The 24957-nt window shown below is 40.7% G+C and overlaps 1 protein-coding gene across 8 annotated transcripts in view; it reads right to left on the bottom strand.

Moving 5' to 3' along the window:
• The window catches only part of OCA2 (OCA2 melanosomal transmembrane protein), a 281194-nt gene that overhangs the window by 1219 nt on the left and 255018 nt on the right, over window positions 1–24957 (bottom strand). For all 8 annotated transcript variants that reach the window (XM_007182886.3, XM_057550707.1, XM_007182888.3 and 5 more), the window contains 2 exons: window positions 22965–23058; window positions 190–283 (listed from right to left, as the gene is read on the bottom strand). In XM_007182886.3, coding sequence (XP_007182948.2) covers window positions 190–283; window positions 22965–23058 — 188 coding nt within the window. The remainder of the gene's footprint in view (window positions 1–189; window positions 284–22964; window positions 23059–24957) is intronic.

Here is a 24957-nt window from a genome sequence, read left to right as displayed (position 1 = left end):
CTCATCATGGGCAGTCAAGGCACAAATCCCCACTGGAATTTTCAAGGGAACAACAACATAAAATATCAACGTCTCTCTAATTATTAAAACATGCTTATATTAGTGCTTAGCAGTATGTGTGGCTGATTTTTTAATTAAGTAAGTTTAGGGACAATATAAACAGAAATTTTAAATGAGTTTTTTAAGTACCTGAAAAATTCCATGAAAGAGAATCCATATCCATGTTGCTCTGCAATTCCTGAACAAACCACATTTGCTGATGCTCCAATCAGTGTCCCGTTACCTAGAATCAAAATTTAAAAAGTAAAATAAAATCTCAGTTTATCTTGGTGGTAGGTCCCTGTTCTCTTTTGTTCTATGATACTTTGATCATCTCACAGGCTTTTGATTGATGATTAGTTTACTCTTCACTACCAAAGTGATTGCTGTGCAAATATCTGCAGGAACAAAAAAAAAAAACACTGGCAAACAGAAAATAAATTCACTGCTTGTAAATATAGTAATTCATTTATGAATAGGGCTACTTCTGTTGAATGTGATAGGGAAGAGGAAATGTTAAGGAGAATTGGCAAATCACTGTGGGACGTGGTGACATATATCTTTCAGAGGAAAATGTAAGTAGGGTCAATATCCACAGGAGAGAACATGTGTCTTCAGAGCAGTAGGATCTCAGATGAGAACCACTATCCTTAGGACTCTAGGTCTGGACATCTACCAGCAAATCTTTTGTGTGGATGGAAAGATGGATGTAAACAACCAGGATAATAAAATGCCTCTCTGGTTGGCCCTTTTTGACAGCACACATGATCTGCAGGGAAACTATGTGCATACACGTACACAAGTGCTGCCTCACAGTGAAGGATGTGACTCAAACCCAGCCCCCAACAGAGAGATGGGTTCAGGGAAGGGTAAATTTACTTGGTGAAGCCCATTGGCATCTTTCAGCTCCCACCTGCAGAGGTCAGTGTTTGGGGATGGGTGCACAACCCAGGCTCAGCCAAGTTAGTTCAGTTCTGGCATTGTGCATCGCTGAGGACTGTGAACTGTGAGACACAAATCTGTAGCTTCCAACAGCCCTCACTGGCCTGAGGGGCTGGCCTTTCTAAGACTGGACAGCAGAGCAGGAGGGCAAGGACCAAGGAAGCTGTGCCCCTCAGTGCTACATTGGCCCAGAACTCCATGCTGGAACACTGAGGACAGAGAGAAGTAAGGAATAAATAACCTCAGAGCCATGTGACCTATGAGGTTTCTCCATGGAGGAGGACCATGGCACCCATTCCGTTACCCATGAAAGGCCTTTGCAGGTGTGGTGTGAGTGCTCAGCTGCACACATGTCCCCCCTCCACTCAGTCCTTACACTCTCCTGAAACACACAGGCATCCAATCCGGTAGGGGGATGTCAGACTCATTATGCACCAGGCCCACAGGCTGCCAGCGCAAAGCATCACAAAGAGCCTCATCTCACTCTCCCTGCCTTTACTCCATGTAAAAGTTTGACTAGGGGGGTTTTGGTGAAAACTTCTGGAATAGCATGACACATCCATTTACATGTTTTTTCTAAGGATGAAATATATTTGACATGTCAATAATATGACTTTAGATGTTAAGAGCTCAATAAAAACCTCCAGGGTCTCCCCAGAGCTCCGAGCACACCAAGCCCAAGCCCCAATCTGCTTGTGGTCACTGTGTTTCTGATGCCCCATTTTGTGACAGTCCTCCTATTCCTCAGTGTAGTTCAAAGTGTATGGACTCACCCAGAGTTTTAGGAAGGGTGCAATGGAGGTGGGAGGGCAGGAGGGACAAGCCCATCACCAAGGAGCGAGGGACAGCTGCCCCATAGCAGGGGAGGGTGTGACAGGCCAACACCCAAGCTGCCTGCACAGGACAGACTTTAGAGTGGCCATAGCCAGCTAGGGAACAGAGACTCAGTCTTACAGCTCCAAGGAACTGGATTTTGCCAATAACCTGAGTGAGTTTGGAAGCAGACCCATCCTCAGAGCCACCAGAAGGGAGCACATCCTGCAGACACCTTGATCATGGCCTTGTGAGACTCTAAACAGGGACCCAACTGAGCCATCCTTACCCAGAAGGCAAGAACTTATAAGATAAAAAATCCCCAAAGCTTGTCTATTTGTTATGGCCAGAACTGAGTCTGGATTTCCATCTCAATTCTGAGATCTGTCTCTGCTCCCACTTTCCCCCCACCCCAGACTTCCATTAGCTTCTTCCTAACTACCCAAACCTAAGCAGGCTCTCCCTCTCACCCCAGTAAGCCACTCCCCATGGAAATCAGCTCACATCCTCCAGGGGCTCACAGGGAGCCTGTCAGTGGAGAGACAAGGCATGACACCACGTGGGAGATGTGCAGTGGGCATGAGATCAGAGAGGCAGAGAGCAAATGCTCAGGGGGCTGAGAATTGAGGTCCCGTGTCCCCATGAAGAAACTGAGGCACAGAGAGGCAACATGCTGTCTTGTTGGTGCTAGGAAATAGGTGGGCCCAAGACTCGAACCAGGCATTCTGACTCCAGAGGAAGATCAGAGAGGGTAGGACTCAGGCTGCATGATGTAAGCCTGAGACCTTTCTGTAGATAGCCATGCAGAGGATTTGAAGGGTTCCAAGCACGTGGCAATGTACAAATTTCATGGCAGCACTGGTCCCAGCTAGGTGCTGACATACCAATGTGCCCATCCAATCACCCTGCCAACCAGCTGACTCTTGCTCTGGAGAGATTCCACACAGAGTCATCTTGCCTGGGTATTATTTCACAGGGTCTGACGAGTCTGCTACCACAGGGAAGCCAATGTTCCTCAGAGGGCCATGCCTTCAGGCCTCTATCACAGAGCACATACGTCAGTAGCTGGGCAGCATCTGCTCTGCCATCCCAAACATTGTTATTCCAGGACTTAACATGGAGACCTCTGCTTCTGGACAAAACAGAACTTCACACATGATTCAGGGTCACATTCAGGAACCTGGGTGACCTCTAAAAATAACAGGCAACAATTTCCTTCTCTCGTGTTGGGGATTAATGATTGAAAAAAATACTCGCTTTGCTCCCAATCAAGATGACAGAGTAGGAGGATGTGGAACTCACCTTCCCCCACAAACACATCAAAAATACATCTACATGTACAACAAATTTCACAGAAAACCAACTGAAAGCTGACAGAAATCTCTTATACAACCAAAGCAGCAAGAAAGATTCACATGTAACTGAGCAGGACATGTAACTGGTCATGATGGGACCAGTGGCGCTGGGAGAGAGCTGTGAAAGAGGAAAGACCACACAGGTGGTCCCTCTCCCTGGGAACCCCCTGCTTCTTCGCAGAGGTCTGCCAGGACAGATAGATGGACTGGAGGGGGCTGAACTCTACTCGCAAGGAGAGTGTGTTTACTGGCTTGCTAGTAATCAGGGTGGAGAGACTGGCGCTGACAGCTGTTACCTCGCGACACTCCACCCCAAAACATGAACTGAGCAGGGATGCTACAATGCACAGTGGCTAGGCTCTGAAACTTGGGCTTCAACAGAGGGACCTTGGGAGAGGATTTGATCTAGCTCTAGGGGCCCTGGAGTGTAGTCTGGGCCAAAACTCAGAGCCCATCATTAGCACACACAGAGCTGGGTACAGCTTGGCCAAAGGAGCCCTATTATCAGCACATGCAGGTCAGGGTGCAGGTCCCCCTAGAAACACCACTGTCAACATGCTCATAGCAGGGCACGGCTCTGGTGGTGGCAGGCTTTGTGAGCTTGGCCACAGCACTGGTAGTTCCAGGTGCAAGTCTGGCAGCAGTGGACCTTGTTGGTGCACATATCAGCTGGTGGGTGGCACCACAGAATCACACATCTTCAGTGGACAGCCCCTTGGGAGGAGTACACAGTGGTTCCTTTCCTGGTGGGAGCGCTCCAGTTCTGCCCACCTTTCACAATGCAGTTGGGAGCTAGATCTGTGACAGACAGGCCCTGGGAGAGCCCTACCACAGAGGCACCCTAGGTCCCAGGGGCAGCACAACCACGTCAATTCCAGTAGTCACAACACCCTGGTCGCCAGTGACAGCCTAGCACTAGGTCTGGGATGAACAAAACATAGAAAGGATGCAACTTTGCAGTGCTTCTGGGCAGAACTGTGGATGGGTGTATGGGTGGCACTTAGGCCTGCTGTGACCACACAGGCCTCACTTCCTTCAGTGCTCACCTCCATGTGGATACAGCACACACTTAAGGGCAATAGAGCCTTATAGAATGTGACCCTCAGGGTTTCTACTCCAACAACTGGAAAACAGATCCTGCCCTGACAGGGCTGTGACAGCCAAGAGAAGGCCCCACCGAACATCCAGTGCAGGCTCTGGGCATCACTACACCAATCACACCCTTTATCAAGTGGATAAGGGCCAGCACACTCTGAGGAAAGACATGGAAGGCATCCATAGCAAAAACAGGCCTCACACCAAAAAACTGGACTCACACAGCCTACAGAGGGATGCTCCTTCATTAAAAAAAGCCCATCAAGACCAGAGTATACAATTGTTTCTCCTAAATTCATAGAAAGAAAGAAATTTAACTAAGATGAAAAAGCAGAGAAACTACAGCCAATTGAAAGAACAAAAGGGAATTCCCTGGCAGTCCAGTGGTTAGGACTCTGTGTTTTCAATGCTGAGGGCCTGGGTTTCATCCCTGGTCAGGGAACTAAGATCCCACAAGCTGCATGGTGTGGCCAAGAAAATAAACAAACAAACAAATAAATAAAAGAACAAGGGAAATCCCCTGAAAGAACAAACAATGAAACAGACCTCTCCATTCTCCTAGAACCTGAGTTCAAAAAGGAGGTAATAAAAATGCTAAAAGACTTAAGAAAGATTATTGATAGAAATGCAGATCAGTGCAACAGGAAATGGAAACTATAAAGATGAAACATTCAAAATAAGACAACACAATTGCCAAGATAAAAGCCAATCTAGAAGCAATGAAGAGCAGACTAAATAACGCACAATAACAAATAAGTGATCCAGAAGACAGAATAATGGCAATCACCCAATCAGAACAGCAGACAGAAAGACAAATTAAAATATGAAAGCAACATACAAGATCTAGAACTAAAGAACAAAAAAACAGAGATGAACAATACAATAACTGAAATGAAAAATACACTAGAAGGAATCAAGAGCAGAATAACTGAGGCGGAAGAATGGATAAGTGAGCTGGAAGATAGCATGGTGGAAATAACTGCCATGGAGCAGAATAAAGAAAAAAGAATGAAAAGAAATGAGGACAGTCTCAGAGACATCGGACACAACATTAAAAGCATCAACATTCGAATAAATGCCAGAAGAAGAAGAGAAAGAGAAAGAGCCCGAGAAAATATTGAAGAGATTATAGTCAAAAAATTCCCTAACATGGGAAAGGAAAGAGTCATCCAAGACCAAGAAGGGAAGAGAGTCCCATACAGGATAAAACCAAGGAGGAACATGACAAGAAACATATTAATCAAACTAACAGAAACTAAATACAAAGAAAAAATATTAAAAGCAAAAAAGGGAAAATCAAGAGAAATTAAGGACCACTACCATTTACCATTGCAACAAAAAGAATAAAATACCTAGGAATAAATCTACCTAAGGAGACAAAAGACCTGTATGCAGAAAACTATAAGACACTGATGAAAGAAATTTAAAATGATACAAACAGATGGAGAGATATACCATGTTCTTGGACTGGAAGAATCAACATTGTGAAAATGATTATACTACCCAAAGCAATCTACAGATTCAGTGCAATCCCTATCAAACTACCAATGGCATTTTTCACAGAGCTAGAACAAAAAAATTCACAATTTGTATGGAAACACAAAAAAAGCAATCTTGAGAAAGAAAAATGGAGCTGGAGGAATCAGGCTCCTTGACTTCAGACTATACTACAAAGCTACAGTAACCAAGACAGTACAGTACTGGCACAAAAACAGAAATATAGATCAATGGAACAGGATAGAAAGCCCAGAGATAAACCCACGCACATATGGTCACTTTATCTTTGATAAAGGATGCAATAATATACAATGGAGAAAAGAGAGCCTCTTCAATAAGTGGTGCTGGGAAAACTGGACAGCTACATGTAAAAGAATGAAATTAAAACACTCCCTAACACCATACACAAAAATAAACCCAAAATGGATTAAAGACCTAAATGTAAGGCCAGACACTATAAAACTCTTAGAGGAAAACATAGGCAGAACACTCCATGACAAATCACAGCAAGATCCTTTTTCACTCACTTCCTAGAGGAATGGAAATAAAAACAAAAATAAACAAGTGGGACCTAATAAAACTTAGTAGCTTTTGCACAGCAAAGGCAACCATAAACAAGACGAAAAGACATCCCCCAGAATGGGAGAAAATATTTGCAAATGAAGCAACTGACAAAGGATTAATCTCCAAAATATACAAGCAGCTCATGCAACTCAATATAAAAAAAACAAACAACCCAATCCAATAATGGGCAGAAGACCTAAATAGACATTTCTCCAACGAAGATATACAGATTGCCAACAAACACGTGAAAGGATGCTCAACATCACTAATCATTAGAGAAATGCAAATCAAAACTACAATGAGGTATCACCTCACACCAGTCAGAATGGCCATCATCAAAATATCTACAAACAATAAATGCTGGAGAGGGTGTGGAGGAAAGGGAACACTCTTGCACTGTTGGTGGGAATGTAAATTGATACAGCCATTATGGAGAACAGTATGGAGGTTCTTTAAGAAACTAAAAATAGAACTACCATACAAGCCAGCAACCCCACTACTGGGCATATACCCTGAGAAAACCATAATTCAAAAAGAGTCATGTATCACAATGTTCATTGCAGCTCTATTTACAATAGCCAGGACATAGAAGCAACCTAAGTGTCCATCAACAGATGAATGGATAAAGAAGATGTGTCACATATATACAATGGAATACTACTCAGCCATAAAAAGAAATGAAATTGAGTTATTTGTAGTGAGGTGGATGGACCTAGAATCTGTCATACAGGCTAAAGTATGTCAGAAAGAGAAAAACAAATACCATATACTAACACATATATATGGAATCTAAAACAAAAAAAGAAAATGGTTCTGAAGAACTTAGAGGCAGGACAGGAATAAAGACACAGCTGTAGAGAATGGATTTGATGACACGGGGAGGAGGAAGGGTAAGCTGGGATGAAGTGAGAGAGTGGCATGGTCATATATACACTACCAAATGTAAAATAGATAGCTAGTGGGAAGCAGCCACAGAGCACAGGGAGATCAGCTCGGTGCTTTGTATCCACCTAGAGGGGTGGGATAAGGGGGTGGGAGGGAGATGCAAGAGGGAGGAGATATGTGGATATATGTATATGTACAGCTGATTTACTTTGCTATACAGCAGAAACTAACACACCACTGTAAAGCAATTATACTACAATAAAGATGTTAAAGAAAAAAAAAAGTCAATCCCAAAAGTTACACCCTGTAAGATTCCATTTATATAATATACTTGAAATAACAAAGTTGTAGAAATGTAGAATAGGTAAGTGGTTGCCAAGGGTTAAGTAGGGGGTGGGGATGGAAGGAAGTGGGTGTGGCTATAAAAGGGCAATGTGAGGGATTTTTTTTTAGTGATGAAAATGTTTTGTGTCTTGACTGCTTCAATGTCAATATCCTGACTGTGATATTGTAGTATGGTTTCACAATATATTACCATTGAGGGAAACTGGATAAATGGTACATAAGATCTCTTCATATTATTCCTTACAACTGCATGTGAATATACAACTATCTCAAAGTAAAAGCTTAATTAAAGTAATAAAAAAGGGAAAACCAGAGGGAAAAATGTTCTCATTGACTAAATCCATAATTACTAGACTAAATAAATGTAGATAGATAGACAGGTTGACTGAAAAATAAAGTTGAGGAAATATCCCTGAGTCTGGAGGCAAAAGTCAAAGAAGAAAATGCAGAGGAAAAATAATATACACATAAGTTCAATATGGGAAACCCCAAATTCAACTACTAGAAAAATCTCAGAAAGGACAGAATGAAATGGAAGGGAGGAATTTATCAAAGAAATGATAGAAGTGGATTCTCCAGAGTAGAAGCAGCACATGAGTAAATACATACTTAACGCCATCTTTATGAAATTTTAGAACCCCATGGAGCCTTAGAAACCTTCCCAGTGTCATACAACTAGAAAATCCCACAGGTGGGAATCAAATTCCTGCAGTCCAGCTCCAGAGTTTCTCCTCCTTAGCTCTCTTTACGTTGAAAACAAGTAACTAGAAATACTAGGTTCAAAAAAAAATGGTATGAAACTGTCACCAAATTTGAAGTAAATTAAAATGACGTGATTTTAAGCAGATGATGAAACATAGGAAAGAAGACTTGATTGGACCTTGATCTTGGTGCACATCTTGGCCCTGCAGTGTGGCATTTACATAGTCAGGGTAGTATAAATGTTGCTGATAGGTTTTCCCAGCTGGAGTGAACCTATGACCAACCCGGTAGTCTCTGTTGCTTTTAGAACACATTGTGGTTGTTAATTTCCTTGACAAATCTGAGCTGTTTTATTTTACTTGTTGCCAAATCCACGTATTAGTTGGATAAAAACAAACTAAAAATAATTTAAATGTCTACTTGTAGCACACAGAAAACAAACAAAAATGAAGACTGCTTTAGGTCCAAGTATGCATGGCATCCTTGACAGAGTTGTCTAGAGATTGTGGGTAATCCAGGCAGCACATGGCTACATTAAAACCTGTTGCTTCCTTTTGGTCAAGTTCATAACATGAGTGGCAGGTAGTTCTATTAATACTTTCCAAAGGGAATGCCAGTGCATAAAATTAATTTTTATGTTTTCTGTCAAATGAAAAATTACCACTGGTCTGACAGCATGGTTTATTTAACTCAGATTGGATTGGTTGACATAGGACATTAGATTGAAGGTTCTTTATAAACATTTAAAATGGCCATCAAGAGCAAGGCAGAGAATAGTTTTGGAAAATGTTCTTGTTCTACCTCTAGATCCATACATTAGTTTTCATGTAGGATTACCCAGACATGCCAAGACAGGCAGCAGCTCTTTGTGTGCACAGCCCAACTTCTAATTCACACCTCTGTAAATGGAAACTGGCCAAGTGGCCTGAGCCAGAGTAGTGACACCTAGGACTTCTTTCTCCCCACCACATGGAACCCATGCCATGTGGGGTACTATCAAAAGCCTGCTAGCATCTTATTAAACTACTGAAACAACCATTGACATCTGAATGGTACTCTCACATTCATAATCTTAAGTGAACCTCAGGACTATCCTGTGAGATGCCCAGGGAAAGTTGTCATTTAACACAGATGTAGCTGACTCCCCTATATCTCCCCCCCCCCCCCGATGACGGGGCAGGGACAGTCAGATGGATTCCTGCCCCTTGCCAGTGACCAACATGAGTGGGCCAGCCAAAGCTATTTGGTGTCAAGGAGACATTGTGAGGTGTCTTCTTGGGGGAGAGGCAACTTCTGGTAATGATTTCCCTGATTTTGAGAAAAAACTTTAGGAAAGAGAGTAGTCCTGCTGCTTTTTCTGGATACCATCCACTGTTGTGTGGTGATGAGATTCCTGGAGCTGTTTCCAGCCCGAGTGTGGAGCCAGCTCTGAGTGTTGTTGATGGGTGGCAGACCATGTAGATGGAGACACCAAGAAGCCCTGCAACACCTCTAGACTTGCTCCACCACTGACTGCCTGTCACAGGAGATACTCTTCCTGTTGCTGACACCATCTTGTTTTGTATCTTCCTTTCCTTATAACCAAAACCATCCTAATCAATATAATAGAAATGTTCAGTGGTTTGCTCATGGTTACAAAGCTTAGCAGATTTGAGATTTTGATCAAGGTCTTCTGAATCCAAATCTAACATTCTTTCCACTATGACAGCTGACACAATCTTTTTCCAATGTTTGTGCAGGACCTGATGGCTGGCTAGCCTTCTTCTCTGTGGCTTCCCTGTACCCCACCTGCTTAGGTAGCTTATCCACTCTGCTTGTCTCATTTGGCTGACCAATAAGCCACGAGGGCAACCTGTTTGGGAGCCTCTTGGCATAGCTTTTGTCCTCCTAATAAAAATGTATTGGTACCAGTTCTCCTCTATGCTTTCTGCCTTGGATGCAGCCATGAAACATCTATGATGAGAGGGATAGGCCAAGAGAATTGTGGAGACCTGCCTCTAATATTACAAGACATCAAGCTGATGTTTGCCAGCCCTCTGCCCCTCAGCTTCTTGTTATATGAGAAGAGATTATTTCCCTGAGTGTGTAAGCCTCTGTTAATCAGGTTTCTGTTACCTGTAGCTGAAAGCATCCTTAAAAGAAACAGAGCTCAGTGAGACTTAGTAAGTTAATGTTCTGCTTCCCATGTTACAAGGCCTTCAGGAAACCAAAAGACCTCTTGCAAAGGGATGACTGAAAGGTGGATCTGGGGGAAGGAGGTCAGGCTATGCAGAGAGAGTTTAAGGGGAATAGCATTCCCCACAGTGCCATCCATTCTACTTTCCTGAAAAAGTGGATAGAAATCAAATGTGCAAAGGCTGAGCAAGGGCCATACATGAGAGAAGTCAGTTTAGCCTTTGTTCATGTCTCTGCCTCCTTCACTCTCCAGGGAGAGAGTTTGAGTCACAAGGCTCCTGACTTTACTTTTTTGTCCCCACACAGCCCTCTCACCCTGCCCAAGTCATCACACAGCCAGGGGTCCCAGCTGCTACCCCTTCCCTCGCTCTGATCCTTGAAAATTTTCCCATTCCTTTCTCTGAATCCAGAAGTGCTCAGGAAAAAATTAACCTGCTGAGCCAGTTCACCCTGACAATGTGAAACATGAAATTGAAAGGGCCTTTCATTTTCTGGCAAGTGGTCCATTGCCAATGAGGAATTCATACCCACTGCAGCATGATGAGATACGATTGATCTCAGCAATACCTGCCTGCCATTTTAACTGGGAAAAAAGGAGTATTTTTTCTTTTCTTTTTTTGGTACTCATTATCATTTTTATTATTTTATTTTTAATTTTACTTTTTATTGAAGTATAGTTGATTTACAATACTGTGTTAGTTTCATGTGTACAGCAAAGTGATTTAGTTATATTTTTTTCAGACGTTTTTCCATTATAGGTTATTACAGGATATTGAATATTTTTCCGTGTTATAAACCCTTGTTGCTTATCTATTTTATGTATAGTAGTGTGTGTCTGTTAATCCCATACTCCTAATTTATACTTCCTCCCTTTCCCCTTTAACCATAAGTTTGTTTTCTATGTTTTTTTGTGTGAGTCTATTTATTTTTTGTATATACATTCATTTTATATTATTTTCTAGATTCAACATATAAGTGATATCAAATAATATTTGTCTTTCTCTGTCTGACTTACTTAGTATGATATTCTCTAGGTCCATCCATGTTGCTGCAAATGGTAATATTTCATTCTTTTTTAGAGCTGAGTAATATACCATTATATGTATATATATCACATCTGTGTCTTAGCTATTGTAAATAGTGCTTCTATGAACATTGGGGTGCATGTATCTTTTTGAATTACAGTTTTCATCTTTTCTGGATATATTCTATATATAGATTCTAAGGGTGCAATTGCTGTATCATACGGTAGCTTTACTTTTAGTTTTTAAAGGAACATCTATACAGTTTTCCATACTGGCTGCACCAATTTACACTCCCACCAACAGTGTAGGAGGGTTACTTTTCTCCACACCCTTCCCAGCATTTATTATTTGTAGACTTTCTGATGATAGCCATTCTGACTAGTGTGAGGTGATATTTCATTGTGGTGTTGATTTGCATTTCTCTAAAAATTAGCAATATTGGGCATCTTTTCATGTGTTCATTGGTCATCTGTATTGGAGACCATGTCTATTTAGGAGAAATGTCTATTTAGGTTTTCAGCCCATTTTTGATTGGGTTGTTTTTTTGATATTGAGTTTCTTTTCTTTTTTTTTTCTTGCTTGTAAATGTACCTTCCTCATTTTATTTTATTTTTTAACATCCTTATTGGAGTAAAAATGCTTTACAATGTTCTGCTGTATAACAAAGTGAATCAACTATAGGTATGCATATATCCCCATATCCCCTTCCTCTTGCCTCTCCCTACCACCCTTCCTATCGCACCCCTCTAGGTGGTCACAGAGCACCGAGCTGATCTCCCTGTGAGTTGCAGCTGCTTCCCACAAGCTATCTATTTTACATTTGGTAGTGTATATATGTCAATGCCACTCTCTCACTTTGTCCCAGCTTACCCTTCCCCCTCCCTGGGTCCTCAAGTCTATCCTCTATGTCTGTGTCATTACTCCTGTCCTGCACCTAGGTTCTTCGGAGCCTTTTTTTTTTTAGATTCCATATATATGTTTTAGCATACGGTATTTGATTTTCTCTTTCTGACTTACTTCACTCTGTAAGACAGATTCTGGGTCCATCCACCTCACTACAAATAACTCAATTTCATTTCTTTTTATGGCTGAGCAATATTCCATTGTATATATGTGCCACATCTTCTTTATCCATTCATCTGTTGATGGACACTTAGGTTGCTTCCATTTCCTGGTTATTGTAAATAGTGCTGCAGTGAACATTGTGGTACATGATTCTTTTTGAATTATGGTCTTCTCAGAGTATATGCCCAGTAGCGGGATTTCCGGGTCATATGGTAGTTCTATTTTTAGCTTTTTAAGGAACCTCCATACTGTACTCCATAGGGGCTGTATCAATTTACTTTCCCAACAACAGTGCAAGAGGGTTCCTTTTTCTCCACACCCTCTCCAGCATTTACTGTTTGTAGATTTTTTGATGACAGCCACTCTGACCAGTGTGAGGTGATACCTCATTGTAGTTTTGATTTTCATTTCTCTAATGATTAGTGATGTTGAGCATCCTTTCACGTGTTTGTTGGCAATCTGTATATCTTCATTGCAGAAATGTCTATTTAGGTCTTCTGCCCATTATTGGATTGTTTTTTTTTTTTTTTTAATTTATTTATTTATTTATTTATTTTTGGCTGTGTTGGGTCTCTTAGTTTTCGTGTGAGGGCTTTCTCTAGTTGCGGCAAGTGGGGGCCACTCTTCATCGTGGTGCGGGGGCCGCTCTTCATCGCGGTGCACGGGCCTTTCACTATTGCGGCCCCTCCCGTTGCGGGGCACAGGCTCCAGACGCGCAGGCTCAGTAGTTGTGGCTCACGGGCCCAGTCGCTCCGTGGCATGTGGGATCTTCCCAGACCAGGGCTCGAACCCGTTTCCCCTGAATTGGCAGGCAGATACTCAACCACTGCGCCACCAGGGAAGCCCTGTTTGTTTTATTTTGATATTGAGCTGCATGAGCTTCTCCTATATTTTGGAAATTAATCCTTGGTCAGTTGCTTCGTTTGCAAATATTTTCTCCCATTCTGAGGGTTGTTTCTTCATCTTATTTATGGTTTCTTTTGCAGTGCAAAAGATTTTAAGTTTCATTAGGTCACATTTTTTTATTTTTGTTTTTATTTCCATTCCTCTAGGAGGTGGGTCAAAAAGGATCTTGTTGTAATTTATGTCATAGAGTGTGGTGCCTATGTTTTTCTCTAAGAGTTTTATAGTGTCTGCCCCTACATTTAGGTCATTAATCCATTTAGAGTTTATTTTTGTGTATGGTGTTAGGGAGTGTTCTAGTTTCATTCTTTTACATGTAGCTGTCCAGTTTTCCCAGCACCACTTATTGAAGAGGCTCTCTTTTCTCCATTGTATATTCTTGTCTTCTTTATCATAGATAAGGTGACCATATGTGCGTGGGTTTATCTCTGGGCTTTCCATCCTGCTCCATTGACCTATATTTCTGTTTTTGTGCCAGTACCATACTGTCTTGATTACTGTAGCTCTGTAGTATAGTCTGAAGTCAGGGAGCCTGGTTCCTCCAGCTCTGTTTGTCTTTCTCAAGATTGCTTCGGCTCTTCGGGGTCTTTGATGTTTCCATACAAATTGTGAAATTTTTTGTTCTAGTTCTGTGAAAAATGCCATTGGTAATTTGATAGGGATGGCATTGAATCTGTAGATTGCTTTGCGTAGTATAGTCATTTTCACAATGTTGATTCTTCCAATCCAAGAACATGGGATATCTCTCCATCTGTTTGTATCATCTTTAATTTCTGTCATCAGTGTCTTATAGTTTTCTGCATACAGGTCTTTTGTCTCCTTAGGTAGGTTTATTCCTAGGTATTTTATTCTTTTTGTTGCAATGGTAAATGGGAGTGTTTCCTTAATTTCTCTTTCAGATATTTCATCATTAGTGTATAGGAATGCAAGAGATTTCTGTGCATTAATTTTGTGTCCTGCTACTTTACCAAATTCATTGATTAGCTCTAGTAGTTTTCTGGTAGCATCTTCAGGATTCTCTATGTATAGTGTCATGTCATCTGCAAACAGTGATGATTTTACTTCTGCTTTTCCAATTTGGATTCCTTTTATTTCTTTTTCTTCTCTGATTGCTGTGGCTAAAACTTCCAAATCTATGTTGAATAATAGTGGTAAGAGTGGGCAGCATTGTATTCTTCCTGTTCTAGGTGGAAATGTTTTCAGTTTTTCACCATTGAGAACAATGTTGGCTGTAGGTTTGTCATATATGGCCTTCCTTATGTTGAGGTAAGTTCCCTCTATTCCTATGTACTGGAGGGTTTTTTTTTTTTATCATAAATGGGTGTTGAATTATGTCAAAAGCTTTTTCTGCATCTATTGTGATGATCATGTTATTTTTCTCCTTCAATTTGTTAATATGGTGTATCACATTGATTGATTTGCTTATATTGAAGAATCCTTGCATTCCTGGGATAAACCCTATTTGATCATGGTGTATGATCCATTTAATGTGCTGCTGGATTCTGTTTGCTAGTATTTTGTTGAGGATTTTTGCATCTATATTCATCAGTGATATTGGCCTGTAGTTTTCTTTTTGTGTGATGTCTTTGTCTGGTTTTGGTATTAGGGTGATGGTGGCCTCGTAGAATGAGTTTGGGAGTGTTCCTCCCTCTGCTATATTTTGGAAGAGTTTGACAAGGATGGGTGTTCGCTCTTCTCTAAATATTTGTTAGAATTCGCCTGTCAAGCCATCTGGTCCTGGGCTTTTGTTTGTTGGAAGATTTTTAATCACAGTCTCAATTTCAGTGCTTGTGATTGGTCTGTTTATATTTTCTATTTCTTCTTGGCTCAGTCTTGGAAGGTTGTGCTTTTCTAAAAATTTGTCCATTTCTTCCAGTTTGTCCATTTTTTTGGCATATAGGTGCTTGTAGTAATCTCTCATGATCCTTTGTACTTCTGCAGTGTCAGTTGTTACTTCTCCTTTTTCATTTCTAATTCTATTGATTTGACTCTTCTCCCTTTTTTTCTTGATGAGTCTTGCTAATGTTTTATCAATTTTGTATATCTATCTTCTCAAAGAACTAACTTTTAGTTTTATTGATCTTTGCTATTGTTTCTTTCATTTTTTTTCATTTATTTCTGATCTGATCTTTATGATTTCTTTCCTTCTGCTAACTTTGGGGGTCTTTGTTCTTCTTTTTCTAATTGCTTTGGGTGTAAGATTAGGTTGTTTATTTGAGATGTTTCTTGTTTCTTGAGGTAGGATTGTATTGTTATTAACTTCCCTGTTACAACTGCTTCTGCTGCATCCCATAGGTGTTGGGTCATCTTGTTTTAATTGTCATTTGTTTCTAGGTATTTTTTAATTTCCTCTTTGATTTCTTTAGTGATCTCTTGGTTATTTAGTGGTGTATTGTTAACCCTCCATGTGTTTGTATTTTTTACAGATTTTTTCCTGTAATTAATATCTAGTCTCATAGTGTTGTGGTTGGAAAAGATACTTGATATGATTTCAATTTTCTTAAATTTACCAAGGCTTAATTTGTGACCCAAGATATGATCTATCCTGGAGAATATTCCATGAGCACTTGAGAAGAAAGTGTATTCTGTTGTTTTTGGATGGAATGTCCTATAAATATCAATTAAGTCCGTCTTGTTTAATATAGCATTTAACGTTTGTGTTTCCTTATTTATTTTCAATTTGCATGATCTCTCCATTGGTGAAAGTGGGGTGTCAAAGTCCCCTACTATGATTATGTTACTGTCGATTTCCCCTTATTTGGCTGTTAGCATTTGCCTTATGTATTGAGGTGCTCCTATGTTGGGTGCATCAATATTTACAATTGTTATATTTTTTTTGTTGCATTGATCTTTTGATGATTATGTACTGTCCTTCTAAGTCTCTTGTAATAGTCTTTATTTTAAAGTCTATTTTGTCTGATATGAGAATTGCTACTCCAGCTTTCTTTTGATTTCCATTTGCATGGAATATCTCTTTCCAACTCCTCACTTTCAGTCTGTATGTGTCCCTAGATCTGAAGTAGGTCTCTTGTAGATAGCATATATACGGGTCTTGTCTTTGTATCCATTCAGCCAGTCTATATCTTTTGGTTGGAGCATTTAATCCATTTACCATTAAGGTAGTTATCAATATGTATGTTCCTATTACCATTTTCTTAATTGTTGTGGGTTTGTTATTGTAGGTCTTTTCCTTCTCTTGTGTTTCCTGCTTAGAGAAGTTCCTTTAGCATTTGTTGTAAAGCTGGTTTGGTGGTGCTGAATTCTCTTAGATTTTGCTTGTCTGTAAAGGTTTTAATTTCTCCATCGAATCAGAATGAGATCCTTGCTGGATAGAGTAATCTTGCTTGTAGGTTTTTCCCTTTCATCACTTTAAATATGTCCTGCCACTCCCTTCTGGGTTGCAGAGTTTCTGCTGAAAGATCAGCTTTTAACCTTACGGAGTTTCCCTTATTTGTTAATTGTTGCTTTTCCCTTGCTGCTTTTAATATTTTTTCTTCTATTTAGTTTTTGATAGTTTGCTTAGTATATGTCTAGTCATGTTTCTCTTTGGATTTATCCTGTATGGTACTCTGTGCACTTCCTGGACTTGATTGACTATTTCCTTACCCATATTAGGGAAGTTTTCAGCTATAATCTCTTCAAATATTTTCCCAGTCCCTTTTTCTTTTTCTTCTTCTTCTGGGACCCCTATAGTTTGAATGTTGGTGCGTTTAATGTTGTCCCAGAGGTCCCTGAGACTGTCCTCAATTCTTTTCATTCTTTTTTCTTTATTCTGGTCTGCAGTAGTTATTTCAACTATTTTATCTTCCATGTCACTTATCCATTCTTCTGCCTCAGTTATTCTGCTACTGATTCCTTCTAGAGAATTTTAAATTTCATTTATTGTGTTGTTCATCATTGTTTGTTTGCTCTTTAGTTCTTCTAGGTCCTTGTTAAAAGTTTCTTGTATTTTCTCCATTCTATTGCCAAGATTTGGGATCATCTTTAGTATCATTACTCTGAATTCTTTTTCATGTAGACTGCCTATTTCCTCTTCATTTGTTTGGTCTGGTAATGTTTCTGCCTTGCTCCTTCATCTGCTGTGTAATTCTCTGTCTTCTCATTTTGCTTAACTTACTGTGTTTGGGGTCTCATTTTTGCAGGATTCATGTTTGTAGTTCCCGTTGTTTTGGTGTCTGCTCTCAGTTGGTAAGGTTGGTTCAGTGTGTTTTGTAGGCTTCCTGATGGTGCGGACTAGTGCCTGTGTTCTGGTGGGTGAGGCTGGGTCTTGTCTTTCTTGTGGGCAGGACCACATCCATTGGTGTCTTTTGGGGTGTCTGTGAACTTATTATGATTTTAGGCAGCCTCTCTGCTAATGAGTGGGCTTGTGTTCCTGTCTTGCTAGTTCTTTGCCATAGGGTATCCAGCACTGTAACTTGCTGGTCATTGAGTGGAGCTGGGTCTTAGCATTGAGATGGAGATCTCTGGGAGAGCTTTCACCATTTGGTATTATGTGGGGCTGGGAGGTCTCTGGTGGACCAATGTCCTGAACTCAGCACTCCCTCCTCTGAGGCTCAGGTTTGACACCCAGCTGGAGCACCAAGACTCTGTCAGCGACTCAGGCCAGAAGAAAAGGGAGAAAAAGAAAGAAAGAAATAAGGAAAGAAAGAAGAAAGAAAGAAAGAAAGAAAGAAAGAAAGAAAGAAAGAAGGAAGGAAAGAAAGAAAAGAAAGAAAGAAAGAAAGGAAGGAAGAAAGAAAGATAAAAGAAAGGAAGGAAGGAAGGAAGGGAGGAAAAGAATGTTATTAAAATAAAAAAATTATCAAAAAGTAAAATATTATCAAAAGTAATTTAAAGAAAGAGAGAAAGAAAGAAGAAAGCAACCAAACCAAAAAACAAATCCACCAATGATAACAAGCACTAAAAACTATACTAAAAACAAAACCAAAAAAGGACAGTCAGAACCCTAGGACAAATGGCAAAAGCAAAGCTACATAGACAAAATCACAAAAAGAAGCATACACATACACACTCACAAAAAGAGAAAAAGGAAAAAAGATATATATATTTATATAAAGGAAGGGAGCAACCAAATCAGTAAGCAAATCTACCAATGATAATAAGCTCTAAATACTAAACTAAAATAAACATAAAACCAGAAACAAATTAGATGCAGAAAGTAAACCCCAAGTCTACAGTTGCTCCCAAAGTCCACCACCTCAATTTTGGGATGATTCGTTGTCTATTCAGGTATTCCCCAGATGCAGGGTACATCAAGTTGACTGTGGAGATTTAATCTGCTGCTCCTGAGGCTACTGGGAGAAATGTTCCTTTCTCTTCTTTTGTTCACAGAGCTCTCGGGGTTCAGCTTTGGATTTGGCCCCTCCTCGGCCTGTAGTTCGTCTGAGGGTGTCTTTTGGGAAGTCTCAGGTCTTCTGCCAGTGTTCAGTAGGTGTTCTGTAGGAGCTGTTCCACATGTAGATGTAGTTTTGATGTATTTGTGGGGAGGAAGGTGATCTCCACGTCCTACTTCTCCACCATCTTGAAGGAGCCTCCTCCGGATTGGCTTTATTTCACTCCACATAATTCTCTGGAAATTCATCAAGGTTGTCACTTGTATCAATAGCTCATTTATTTTTTATTGCTGAGTAGCTTTCCCTGGTATGGATGTATTGTATCACAGTTTTTTTAACCATTTATTGTTGAAGGACATCAGATTTGTTTCTACTTTTTGGCTATTACACATAAAGCTTCCATAAACATTTGTGTACAGGTTTGGGGGTGAACATATGTTTTTATTTTTCTAGAATAAATTCCTAGTAGTGTAATTGCTGAGTTTTATGGCAGTTGCAGGTTTAGTTTTTTAAGACATTGCCAAACTGTTTTCCAGAGTGATGGCCATTTTACATTTCCAACAACAATGTCTGAGTGATCCATTTTTCCCACATTCTGGTCAGCATTTGATGTTTTCACTATTTTTATTTTAGCCATTGTTATAGGTGTGTGATGATATCTTATCATGGTTTTAAGATTTTTTTTTTTGATGTGGACCATTTTTAAAGTCTTTATTGAATTTGTTGCAATATTGCTTCTCTTTTATGTCTTGGTTTTTTGGCTGCCAGGCATGTGGGATCTTAGGTTCCTGACCAGGAATCAAACCTGCAGCCCCTGCCATTGGAAGGCAAAGTCTTAACCACTGGACTGCCAAGGAATTCCCTTATCATGGTTTTAATTTGCATTTTCCTAATGGTTAATAATGTTGAACATCTTTTCATGTGCTTATTTACAATTTATATGTCCTCCATTCCATATGTATATTTATAAATACTGTAGATATAGATATAAACAAAAAATCTTACTAAGATTTTGGTAGGAATTGCATTAAACCTAAATATTAATTTGGGGAGGGTTTACATCTTTACTATGTGGAGCCTTCCAATCCATGAACACTGTATGTCTTCCCAATTATTTGGATCTTCATTGATTTCTTTTATAAGCATATTGTAATTTCAGCTTCAGTATTTAATTTTTTGAGTGATTCTAAATAGTATTGTATATTTAACTGTGGTATCCATGTGTTCATTGCTAAAATTGATTTTTGTATGTCTATCTTGTATCCAGTGACCTTGCTGAGCTCACATATTAGTTATATGGTTTTCTGATTTTTTAAAAAATAGATTCCTTGGTATCCACCAAGACAATCATGTCATCTATAGTAGGAACAATTTTATTTCTTCCTTTCTAATCTGTATACCTTTTATTTCCTTTTCTTGCCTTACTGCACTAGGTAGATTTTCCAGCACTATGCTAAATAAGAGAGGTGAGAGCAGACATCCTTGCCTTGTTCCCAATCTTAGGGGACAAACATTCAGTCTTTTAACAGTAAGTATGAGGTTATCTGCAGGGTTTTTGTAGGTGTTCTTTACCAAGGTAATGGTATGCTGAACAATTTATGTAAAGAACTACTGAGACAGAAGTATAATATTTGCACATACACACACACACACACACACACACACACACACACACTGAAGAGTGCATCCCCATTTGTGCCAGGCTGTCAGTGCAGGGCATGGAGCCAATCTAATCTGTTGCTGAGCTGGACCTGGCTTTGTTTCACCTTAAGTTGAATTCAATTTCCCACCAGCTGCAAATATTTTGAGGGTGGGATGAGGAGTTCTCTGAAATAGAGATATGAGCAAAGGAAGATTCTGGGTTTCTGGCTATATAGCTGAGTCATCCATTTTCTAACAGGTTTATAACCTGCTGATTGCTGAAGATTCTCTGTGAAGTTCTGTCCTGGCTGTCCACCCTTCAAAAGGTGGCTCTCTGCCCTGTGCCCACTTCAGTGTAGTCTGCAAAGGCCCAGCATGTCTCTGAAGCTTTTCTCTCATTGGTTCTGCAGCATAACCTGCTTCACTGCACACTCTACAAAGGCACTAAGAGATTTCACTTAGCTTTTCTGTTCTTCAGGAACCATCTAGAAAATGTCCCATCCCCTAACTAAAAATTGGCTTTGATTTCTTTTGAAGCTGTTACTAGCTTTGTAATGTACCATGTATTTGCTTTCTCTCCTTCACTGCCTTACCTCACTTCCTCCCTCAGTCTTCCTGCTCTAGGAGTACATGTCCCAATAAATCTTCAGCATGCAAACTTGCCTCAACCTCTGCCTTCTAGGACACCCAGGCTAAGGCAGATTTTTCTTAAGACTTGTTTGAATTGTTCTTAGCTCTTAGTAAAAAGAGCAACCAAAAGGTACTGAGAGCAGACCAGGAAAGACTTTTTGTTTCAAACTATTTAGTGGGTCACACCCAATTTATAGAACAAATGACATTTCTCAAACCAACTGAAAATTTCTATTTAAAATGGTCTTCAAAATGTCAAACCCTGTGGGACTGGAGAGTTATAGTTTAATGGGTACAAAGTTTCAGTTTGGGATGATGAAAAAGTTCTGGAGATGGATAGTGGTGATGATTGCACAATATGAATGCACTTAATGTCACTGAACTGTACACTTAAAATTGGTTAAAATTATAAACTTTATGCTATGTATATTTTACCAGAATTTTTTAAATTGTCAAACTCTGAGTTAATGAGAGATGGTCCGCCAACAGAATAAATGTAGAGCTAACACCCAGCACAAGTAGGCATCCACTGTACCAGGAAAAAGTATCATTCAATGACCAGAGCTACTAGGTTAAAAAGATCCCATGGCTTACTACTTTTATTGTTCACTATAGCTACAAAAGGGGCTCAGTCAACAAAAGTTTAATCATATTTTAAGCTATTAGCCATACAAATGGTCCACGTTAACTTCTCTCCTTGATAATCCCCTCCATATTCATTCTACATGTTCTGGGGGAATCTGAACTAGCCCAGGAGGCTTCTCAACCTTTGAGACCCAACTGAAAAGTTCCCCTCTGGAGAGCCATTCCTGACTTTCCCCCAGTCTCCCTGGTACCCCCTGAGCACTCTATGCAAGTGGCCATGAGAGGATACATTTATGTTATAATCTTAGCTTAGGTGACTGTCTCCCCACTCTGAAGGACAATGCCAGGGTATAGAAGATGCTCAAAAAGGTTTAATGAACAAAATTCCACACAGAGGACACATTTCCAGGTGTCTTTGGATTCTGTTCCTCCCACTGATATTAAATGTAGCTGTGAATGCAGTTATTGCTTTTCCTGGGGCTGATCTCAGATGGGGGCCATTTTAACAACCCTGCACTCAGAACGTGAGGCCTCAGTTGCTGGATTAGGTGAATTAGCTCTCCAGAAATCACAGCAACTTCACTGAATGACACTAATCCCCCTTTACAAACAAGAAGATAAACTAAAAAGAAAGTTGTTGATCTAATAGTTGAGAAAAATCAAAGAACAGAGAAAGCTAGACTATCTAAGAATATCTGGATGTAAAAATAAAAAACTTAAAAGGTGTCTAGTGTGTTTATCTAAGATTCTCACAATCCTCTTGTGTTCCCAAAGGTGATTAGGCCTCCTTCCTAATACAATCACATCCAAAGCCTTTGTGTTTACTCACCAGAGGTTAGTCTCTCCCAACGTTTTTCTAATTGGCTTTTCAATGACTCCACAGGACAACACACTCCTCCAGCCAAAAAGAATTTTTTAAAATCTTTCTTCTTACTCTTAGGTTAGAGTCTCTACTTCTTAGCTTACTCATTCATCACTTCACCCCCCCCCCCCCGCCCCAACACACACTCCTTAAAAAGGGAATAAGAAGCTGCCAGGAGGATGGTTTCTGATTCAATATCTGTTTCTAAACCTAAGTCACATCTGCATGCAGCGTGGGAGCAGGTTAACTTTGAGATATCACAGTGATCATCCTCAGGCCACAGACTTAGAATGTCAGGAGCAGTTCTGCAGAGAGTGAGAAGTGACAGGCCTTGCAGAGGAACTGAGTATGCCTAGAACTGCTTCAGTCAAAGGTGAAGATGGGTTTCCACTCAGGAAATCATCTGGACTATTCTTACTTTACTTTCAATGTGGCATGCATTAATTATCACTTCAGGCTCACCACAGTGTCAGGGGGCCCTCCCTCAAATGCATTAACACCCCCTTACCTCCCAGGCAGGCACCAAGGGCAAGGGCATACATGAGCGGTGGCACAGGCAGGCTGACCTCAGGGTCTCTGCTCAGGTTCAGGAGCACAGGAATCTGTGGAGGAAAAGTACACTGATATCAGGTCCATGGAAGCCCAGAGGAGTTGCCCATTCTATGACCAACTTGCAAAATCCAAAGCACTTTTTTAGCAGTCAAACTGTATGGAGCACAGGATGTTCAAAAGGAAACCAAAGTAAACTTTGGAATCCACAAAACCTTGAGTTTGAGCCCATCAGTAAGTCTTTGTTTCCAGCCACATGACCAATTGGTCCCCCTTCTCCTCAGCTCCTTCTCCAGCTGCTGCTGTGGATTCCTAAATGGGGTGAAGTCGCATAGAATCTAACACAGTGCTTGGGACCACAACCATCTAACCAGCATTTATTAGCCCTGCAGTGGATCAAGTCCTACACTAACTCCATGCATACATCATCTTATTTAATCCTCAAACTTCCTCCAGGTGTGTATGTTATACCCTCAATTGATAGACAAGGACATCGAGACATGGAGAGACACAGATCTTGTAAGTGGCCAAGCCAGGATCAGTTCTCTGATTCCAAACTGCATGCAGGTAAACAGGTGCTAAACCTTTTCTCACCACTGCCTCTGTGCAGTCATCCCATACCTGCTGATGTTCGTGATGTAACAGGCATCAGATTCAATGACTAAGAAGTAGTATTCTCTAGTAAATCATGACAACATCCAGTGCATCTTTCTAACAGGGATAAATTTCACATTATAGTTATCACTGAAACACGTAGCAGTTGTGACGTTTCTGTGAGAAATTTGTGTTCCCAAAACATGCCCCCTTGTGGCTCATGTTGCTAATGAAGGACAGAAGATGTAGTCACTGGACCTGCTTCCAGCACGCTCAGGAGATTTTAGTCCATGTTATCACTGTTAGGTACCTCGGAGCAGCCCATTAGAGGTTAAGGAGGGACCCCTGGACCTGCTGCCTTGGAGCAGTTGCCTTGTGTGAACCTCTGTAAAGAGCAGGAAGAGGAGGGCTCCAACAGTAACCCATCTGGAAAGGACTACCCAAAATCGCAGACAGAAAGCTAAAAACAATGTGGAGATATGTAAACGACATGTGATTTCATTTGCTATAGAGAATTAGGGGAAAACAGAGCCACACTCTACTGGACACCAGGTTTCCTGATGTCATAAAAGCAACACCTCATTGCTTTTTTGGGAAGATTGGATCACTCCCCATCCTTTTATCTCTGCAATAGGACTTCACTTGCATGCCTTCTGCAGTGGTCTCCAGTGAAACAGACAGATCTACTTCCCCACCCCACTGACTCTGGGCTTGGCCAGTGGCTTGTTTGACCAGTGGATGGACTAGACAGAAGCATCCCATGTTACTGTAAGCCTCTCTGAAGCTTCAGGTTCGGCTATGAGAAGAGCAAATCCCAGGAAGTATTGCCACCTCTTGGTGTCCCCAGAGGGAGGACATGTGGAAGAGCCCCATCAGCCCCAGCAGAGCCCTGACCAATGGGCTGTGACCAACCCACAGACCTATGCACCTACGGTACACACTCCTCTTCCAGTCCTGCCTAAAGCTCTCCAGAGTTGCCTTGTAAGGTCTGAGAAACAGCCTTTCCTATTAGCTGGGTCCAAGGAGAATTTCAGTTCACTTTTTCATTCTCAGTAGCCCCAAATATTTACTGGAAGAGAAATGAGTAACATCCTGGGAAGTCTACTTCACAAAGAAACAGAAATTCCTGGCAGAGGGGGTCCCTGAGCAGTCCCCATGGCACATTTCAATCCTTGCTTCTGTTGTCTCATGATGAACCCAATTATTGTCACAGAGGCAATTTCAGACTTGAAGTCTTGGTTCTTCGGAGAAACGAGCAAAGTAGGGCTTCTCCCAGCACCCAGTCATCAATGAGCAGAGCAAACACACACACAGTGTGGCCACCAGGCACCATACACACCAAGCAGCATGCTGTCAGA

Source organism: Balaenoptera acutorostrata, chromosome 8 (genome assembly GCF_949987535.1).
Source record: "Balaenoptera acutorostrata chromosome 8, mBalAcu1.1, whole genome shotgun sequence".
In the NCBI taxonomy this organism is placed as follows: Eukaryota; Metazoa; Chordata; class Mammalia; order Artiodactyla; family Balaenopteridae; genus Balaenoptera; species Balaenoptera acutorostrata.
Note: the sequence above shows the minus strand (reverse complement) of the source record. Positions and strands in the feature narration are given on the sequence as shown.